This window comes from Haliotis rufescens, unplaced genomic scaffold (assembly GCF_023055435.1).
Source record: "Haliotis rufescens isolate VD_foot unplaced genomic scaffold, xgHalRufe1.0.p SCAF_55, whole genome shotgun sequence".
Taxonomy (NCBI): Eukaryota; Metazoa; Mollusca; class Gastropoda; order Lepetellida; family Haliotidae; genus Haliotis; species Haliotis rufescens.
Window position 1 is genome coordinate 403,460 of NW_025964279.1, and position 7,917 is coordinate 411,376.

Below are 7,917 nucleotides of genomic sequence, written 5' to 3' on the forward strand. Positions count from 1 at the left end.
GCTATATGACGGCGGTCTGTAAATAATCGTGCCTGGACCATACAATCCAGTGATTAATATCAGGAGCATCGATCCACGCAAATGGGATACGATGACATGCATCAACCAAGTCAACGAGCGTGACCACCCGATCCCGTTGATCGTAACTATCATACCTTAACTTAGACTTACCACAGTCTTAGTGCTAAGATTGTTTTGTACATCAACACCAAGGTCAATAAAACATATACTACTCAAAAGAACACCCGATTCTCACATATCACTATTACTATTATTATATTAACCTGTCCTGTCATTCTTTCATATTACTATAATTAATCTGTAGCCGCATTGCATATTAACTACAGTAAAATGAAGAAATCGGATGTTCTTTAACTTCTTTTGAGAAGTATATATATACACCATTCTCTTCCTTTTCCATTTACATCGAAATACTTATTATATTTTATTTCATTACATTTAAAAAAATTTTTTTTTTTTTAAAAACGCTTTTTGGAAAACAAGATGGCGGACCCAATTCTATCATGTTGACAAAAATGCTATAAAAAATGGTACTCTTTGGAACGCTTAATTATACATGGGCAAATAGGTCAGCTATTGTAGAACATACTGGAAAGGGGTCATACGTGAGAAAAGTAACGTAACAGTTGGTCCTCAATTTGAAGATAAATTACTTATATTATTGACTGGTACAAAGTAATGGTTACAAAAAGCTTTTTGTTTTAAACAGAAGTGATCACCTGACCTGATCAGTTTGTCCTCAATTTGAAGATAAATTACTTATATTATTGACTGGTACAAAATAATGGTTACAAAAAGCTTTGAGTTTTAAACAGAAGTGATCACCTGGCCTCTTGCATATATTGCACTGCTTTGACTCTATTACTTATATTACTGACTGTTACAAAATAATGGTTAAAAAAAGCTTTTTGTTTTAAGCAGAAGTGATCACCTGGCCTCTTGCATATATTGCACTGCTTTGACTCAATTAAGTCGTTTCTTTGAGGGTGACAGATTGTAGACATAGTGACAAAAATGCTGAATTAATTTCTCATTAAACTTTACGAAATAAAATTATTTTAGTTTTTTTCAAGGTGAACTTATGTACAAGCTAGTTTGAAGTATCTCCTCAACAGTTATACAGTTACTGATCACTGACCTTGGCTGTCAAACTTGTTGTTCACGGCGACAAAGCTATTTACAACTTGCCTGAACCTAGAGGACATTGTTATGTTCAACGTTAACCTGATGATTTACTGGTTTAAATGAGCCTGCTGGGACAACCATCAACCACTGCCAACGAAATCACCGTGAAGTGTTTCTCACCCGTGAAGATCCAGGTTAGAAGAGGTCTACAGCAACCCATGCTTGTCGTAAGAGGCGACTAACGGGATCGGGTGGTCAGGCTCGCTGACTTGGTTGATGCAAGTGCATGGATTGATTGATGCTCGTGATGTCAATCACTTGATTGTCTTGCCCAGACTGGAATATTTCGATCGTTAGATCGATGTATTCTCGTGTTTTCGAGTTATTGTGTGAAAAAGCTTGTTAATTTGGGGGTATTAATGAAATTAGATTCTTAATTTTAATGTGATTTTGACCAATCAGAATTGAGCATTATTCAGGGTCATGGTAGAATGCCGCTCTGAACAGTATCAGTGACCTGCTAGTTGAGTGTAAGGACAAACCAGGGTTCATAATAGGAGTGAATTCGAACCCGTTAATAATAGATCTTGGTTTGATTTGTGGCAACTCTTCACAGCAAATCGCGGCACTTTAGGCGACTCGCCTCTCCTTGCCTCTAGAATCTCAAGGAAACACCCGTGAAGATTCCGGGTTAGAATAGGTCTTCAGCAACCCATGCTTGCCGTAAAAGGTGACTATGCTTGTCGTAAAAGGCGACTAACGGGATCGGGTGGTCAGTCTCGCTGACTTGGTTGATGCATGTCATCGATCCCAATTGCGTGGATCGATGCTCATGATGTCAATCACTGGATTGTCTGGTCCAGACTCGATTATTTACAGACCGCCGTCATATAGCTGGACTATTGCTAGGTGCGGCGTTAAACAACAAACCAACCAACCAGCCAACCAACCAGCCAACTTAAGCCATAACACCTTCAGCTTGATATTGTTTTACAACGCTTTTCTCTTATCCGCGTCTTCAATTTATGTCAATTTATTACTCCTGGCACTATGAATTAGTTTTTTTTGCATGTCAATTGTTTACATAATTCCTTCAAAGTTCGGTTCGGGGCGGTGGGGTAGCCTAGCCTGGTGGTTAAAGTGTTCACTCGTCACGCCAAAGACCCGGGTTCGATTCCCCACATGGTTACAATGTGTGAAGGCAATTTCCGGTGTCCCCCGCCTTGGTATTGCTGGAATATTGCTAAAAGTGGCGTAAAATCATAGTCACTCACTCTCACTTGGTTGTCGCAAAATATAGACCTCGAACCTTCCACATTTCCGACGTGATTAGCGCCAATCTTTTTTTTCTCAGGGTTGTGAAACGTGGTAAAGATAAAAGTGGGATTGCATAATCCCGACAAAACATACCCATGCATTGCAACAACCACGTGACCAAAATGGGGCGTGGTTCGTTGGGTATAAATCCGTGCCCGCGAGGACCGCATGGCACTAACAAGTTCGCTGCAGAGTGTTTTGCCCCTTTGTCAGGTAAGATTTCATATTTGCATTGTTTTCCCCAAATAAAATTTGTTTGATTGTTTTAAACGAAGTACACTTTGTATATTCATCTGGAGGTTGACATAACAAGCAGTCATGTAGACGATGTCATCTTGAAACGGTAAGAGTGTTATTGGGAAATACTTTTAATAATGCCTGAAAATTTAAGATTTTTCCACTTATTAACATATCTACGATTATTTTAATTTAGCTGCATGCATATATTTGTTTCTTTCTTCTATTGGTTTACATTAACTATTTTAATAAAATATACTTTACACATTCAGCGGAAAGAACAATTAAGGTTATTCTGCTTTTGTAAACAAAATTTGGTTTGTGATCTATATACCATACAGGGGCGACTCAGATTTAACAACGCCCGGACTGTACTTAAAAGTATCCGATATTAGTTTGTTCATAACCCTCGCACAAAAGAATCTGGCACTTGACGAGGAAGACTAACTACACTTTGTCTTGTACAGTGAATGTGTACGCTTATTAGCTACCAATGTTATAACTTTGTTTTATTTCCCCAGATAACTGTACAACTGCAGGATGAAGGCGTTGTGTGTTCTTCTATTGACTCTGTGCACAGTGCGTGCGGGTTCGTCAAAATCAAGTAAGTGGACAAAGGATGGTAGTTCCTGATTTGGCAACAGAGGTAGTTGAAGCTGAAGAAGTCGTTGTAGTTTGTTGTTTAACGCCGCACTTAGCAATATTCCAGCTATATGACGGCGGTCTGTAATGCTACCATATATGTCTGGATCAGACAATCCGGTGATTGACATCATGAGAATCGATCTACCAATTGGGATACGATGACAATCATCACCCATGTCAGCGAGCCTGACCACCCGATCCCTTTAGTCGCCTCTTACGGCAAGTATGGATAACTGAAGAGGTATTCTCTATTCGGACCTTCACTGATCTAGTTGTATCAGCAGCAGCAGCAGTTGGTGAATATGTTTGTAGGCCTTTTTTAGAATTATTCCAGCAATATCAAGGCGGGTGACACCAGAAATTGGCTTCAAACATTGTGCCCATGTGGAATCGAACCCGCTCCATCGGCGTGACTAGCGAACGCTTTAACCGCGAGGCTACCCCCATCGCCCCAGTTGTAGAAGCAGCAGTAGTATGTGAGTTAAAGTTTTACGTCACATCGGCAGTATCCCAGCCATATAGTGACGAGCAGCAGTAGTAGGTGTAGTTGTACTAGTAGTAGCAGTAGTAAAATTGTTAGTAGAAGTAGTAGTAGTAGTAGCAGCAGCAGTGGCAGTAGCAGCAGAAGTAGTAGTAGCAGCACCAGCAGCAGTAGTGGTAGGGTAGTAGTAGTAGTAGCGGTAGTAGTAGTAGTGGTAGTTATATTCTATTGATTTTAAACTTTTGGGAAGTAGACATACATGAGTTATCAACGAAAAGCTAGGTTACCTACATATTAAATCGAATTTGAATTTGAAACCTGTTGAAAATATATCTCAAAAACTTCAAATCACAACGAAATATGACGAATCGTGAGAGGAAACAAATGTTTTATTTGAAATTGAAATTAATTCATTTTTAGTTTTTTCGACGAACCGTCCTGAATGTTTTGCCTTCACCCAAATCACAAGGGACAGTAATAAGATTAAACGTTTCTTTCTCTTTGATAGTGTGTTCCTTTTCATTCCAGCCTCCACCGCCGGCATCAGCAGTACGCTCGTGAGTATTACCTGAGATCGGTCGTTGTTTGTTATCAGCCTATTAGCCATTGCGTGTGACACAACGGGCGTGGTGGGGCAGGTCGGGGTAAAGTGGGTCAAAGTGCACTGTATAGGATTTACAGTCGGGGAAAATTTGTTCAAAATAAAGAATCATTTAAACAATACAGTGACGTCACAGCTGTGTTTTTTACTATTTGTTCTGTCACAACGAAGAGTTCAACATCAGCCACAACCACCTTAAGCGCAGGTCTGACGACGAGTACCAAGACAACCAAAGGCGTCACGACGAGTACCAAGACAAGCGCAGACGTCACGGCGAGTACCAAGACAAGCACAGACGTCACGGCGAGTACCAAGACAAGCACAGACGTCACGGCGAGTACCAAGACAATCACAGACGACGGGCCGACTACAAATTCAACCACTCCTGACGTAAGTTAATTTTATCAGCCACTCATTGTAGAATACAATTTTGATCCAAATACTCCAAGACGTCATGGTATTATTAAGACATATTTTCCTGTCGCCGATTCGCGGATGGACCATTGTTGCTTAAGTGTTCCGTTTACTTCGACCCTGACCGTAGTCGTTAAAACTCGCCCCTGACCATACTCTGTTATACGTTCAAACAGACTGTAGTCGTTAAAACTCGCCCCTTCTCACGGTGTAAGAACCATTCTGGTTCTGTTGGCAGTATTGGTCGCCAGCGAGAGCCTATTGTTTGTTCGGGGAAATGTCTTCACCTAACAAATGAATAAATGACTACTTTCCATTCTGAAGTATGGCCCAAAAAATATAATTTGTATTTATTTACGTGTGTCGTGATATCATTTCAGAACGCCGCAGGAACGCCAACCAGCCCCCTCTCCTTGATGACGACCGTTGTCATTTTCTCTGTGATCGCCCGGATGTAGTCACATGACAAGGGATAATGACGTCAACGAGCATTTGATGAACTACCCTCAATATGACTGTCTGGGATCACGAGTGACAGCTGTCTGTCAACTGCGCACATTTACTGAAACCAACTTGTTTAACACCCGATGCGCGCGCACACGCACGCACGCACGCACGCACGCACACACACACACACACACACACACACACGTCACGCCGAAGACCCGGCTTAGATTCCCCACATATGACCAATGTGTGAAGACCATTCAGCGATAGAAACTAACAGTTTTAGTCCTTATAATGATAACATACAGCAAAACCCCAAAAATGGCAAATTTCTACTAGTCCTTATGATACCTAAACTATTGGTCAGGGACTATAGGACTAGTACCAATTTCTAACCCTGCCATTCCTGGTGTCCCCCGCCATGATATTGGAATATTGCTAAAAGCGGTTTAAACCCATCCTCAACCACTCTGAACGTGACAGCTTTTGCCACAGCTGATTCTTCATTAAATACATGCTTCATTAAACAGCTGTAACAACGTCGTCATTCGTGAACCAATCTGATACACGCATTCTAAAGCTGTTTTCACTTGCTATGACTTGACTGATCCATGTTATGAAACAACATATACTACTCAAAAGAAGTTAAAGAATACCCGATTTTTTTCATATTAGTATAATTAATCCGCCATGCCATGAATAGGAACCTTATTAATACAGATAATCAACACCCCCGACCTCGACCCCAACAGCAACGTTTGAGTCTGTTTCTCTTAAAAAGCAGAAACATATAACATAGTAATGGCATGATTCAAAGATGCACTGGGGCATCTTCGTAGGTAGGTGGTATTTAAATAAGTTCAAAACATGAAAAAAGAATTCCCAGAAAATCCACAAATCAAAAATCCATGAAGTAGTTTTCAAGTTAAAGGTCGCACTAATGTTGACGTAAGAAAATGAAAAATAGCTGTATTTTTGTAGAAAATCCAAATATTGAAATCAAACCTCGCACTACACCTCTCCTATTGGTATAGAAAGCGTTCACCAACTTTGAAATGAATCTATGTAGTAGTTCTCAATTTAAAGGTCGCACAGAAAATGTTCTCTGAAGGACGGACGGCCTTCATTTTGCATAACTATATAATCCGCCCTTTTAGGTCGGGGGTATAATAATGTGTCCCTAATATCACTGACCCAGTGATCGATATTACGAAGTCACTGACATTTATATGTCTCACGGCGTCTTGTTCAAATCAACTTTCCACACAACAATTCAGCATAACATCGCGCAATTCTTACAAAACGAAATATTTATCTCCAAAATGATGACTCAACGCAATCTCATTAAAACGAGATCGCTCACTCCGATACAACATCCCTCTGTTGAAAATATAAACCCGTCCCTCACGTCAGGTGAACCCTGGTCAAACTTTAATTACCAATCTAAATGAAGGTTGAGTGGGTTGTTGGGCCAATCAGGTGTCAGCTTTCTTTCTTCATTTTTATCTCTCGGAAATTACGATTTGTACAAATGAAAACCCACACAGAACACAAATATTCGTTCCATGGCGCTCGCTTTAGGGTGGAGATGCCATGGCGATGGGGTGCGGCCTGATTTTCTTTTCCCATTCTTAACCAGCTCGTTTAATTCCGGGAGAAGCCGATGTCAGATTACGGAAAGTGGCGATTGGTGACGAATGTCGGAAGTCCCCGATTATATTCGTTTTCGAGATACAGAAATCAGATATGCTTGTCTGAATGGTGAATTTATAAGCCTGGACGCTGATTGATTGATCAGAAAGACAGCTGATCGACGCACTAACTGTTAAGGTGTCCTCGGATCACGCAGACAGAGATCGTTTCGGATTAAAAGACTGAATTTCAACGAGACTTAGCTCAACTTGTCGACAGTAATAAAGCACGAGATTATCACGCAACGAGGACATGACAGTTTTAACGACGTTCGAGTTTTTTAACTGTTTGCTCTCAGAGTGGCTCTTGACAACACGACTTTGTGGCCGAATACCTTACCCGCTACATTGTTGCATTTATATACACCCTACTCAAGGCCGTAGTTAACCTTTTCTTACCGGGGGGGGGGGGGGCAAATATGTGTACAAGTATCACTTGTCCCCAACTTGATTCAAATAAAACTGTGTTCTATAAAAAGTCTAGGGGGACAACTGTTTCCCCCCCCCCCCCCCCGACTGGCTACGGCACTGCTACTGTCCCAGAGCTCCGAGTTGTAGAATGAAACAGAAAATCAGTATATTTTCAATTTATGATATTCTCATGTGGGGAAATCTAATTATTATTCAGTAGACTTCTATACAACTCTTGAACGTATTTGACTCATTCTTGATACAAATAACTGTTTCAAGTATCAATGAAAGTATCTTGTATCTGTAAATATGTCTTGCGTGAAGGACTGTCACGAATATCACGTGATGTCCGGCAAATGTACATTTTCCCTCTTCTCTGTGTCTGCCATTTAATGTTCTCTTACAGGCTGAGTTTTGTTAAATTATCTCCATTGTGAATCTATTCCGTCCATCATTTAGAAATTTTTACCATGACATTACATCTTTATGTTTGTGTTTGAATAAAAAACTGTGATATTTTGAAATAA

The 7,917-nt window shown here is 40.5% G+C and overlaps 1 protein-coding gene across 1 annotated transcript; it reads left to right on the top strand.

The window, feature by feature from the left end:
* Positions 1–2,591: 2,591 nt before the first annotated feature.
* LOC124144931 (sex-determining region Y protein-like) lies at positions 2,592–5,608 on the top strand. The gene is made up of 5 exons (XM_046514559.2): positions 2,592–2,676; positions 3,222–3,304; positions 4,355–4,383; positions 4,599–4,817; positions 5,222–5,608. Exons 1-4 carry the CDS (start codon positions 2,632–2,634, stop codon positions 4,814–4,816), a joined length of 375 nt encoding a protein of 124 aa, XP_046370515.2. The 5' UTR covers positions 2,592–2,631; the 3' UTR covers position 4,817; positions 5,222–5,608.
* The last annotated feature ends 2,309 nt before the right edge of the window (positions 5,609–7,917 follow it).

Excerpts from the sequence above, each read along its gene's own strand:
- LOC124144931 (XM_046514559.2), top strand. The coding sequence starts at position 2,632 with ATGGCACTAACAAGTTCGCTGCAGAGTGTTTTGCCCCTTTGTCAG. Across the intron at positions 2,677-3,221 it reads GTGTTTTGCCCCTTTGTCAG|ATAACTGTACAACTGCAGGA; the intron begins GTAAGATTTCAT and ends TTATTTCCCCAG. Across the intron at positions 3,305-4,354 it reads TGCGGGTTCGTCAAAATCAA|CCTCCACCGCCGGCATCAGC; the intron begins GTAAGTGGACAA and ends TTTTCATTCCAG.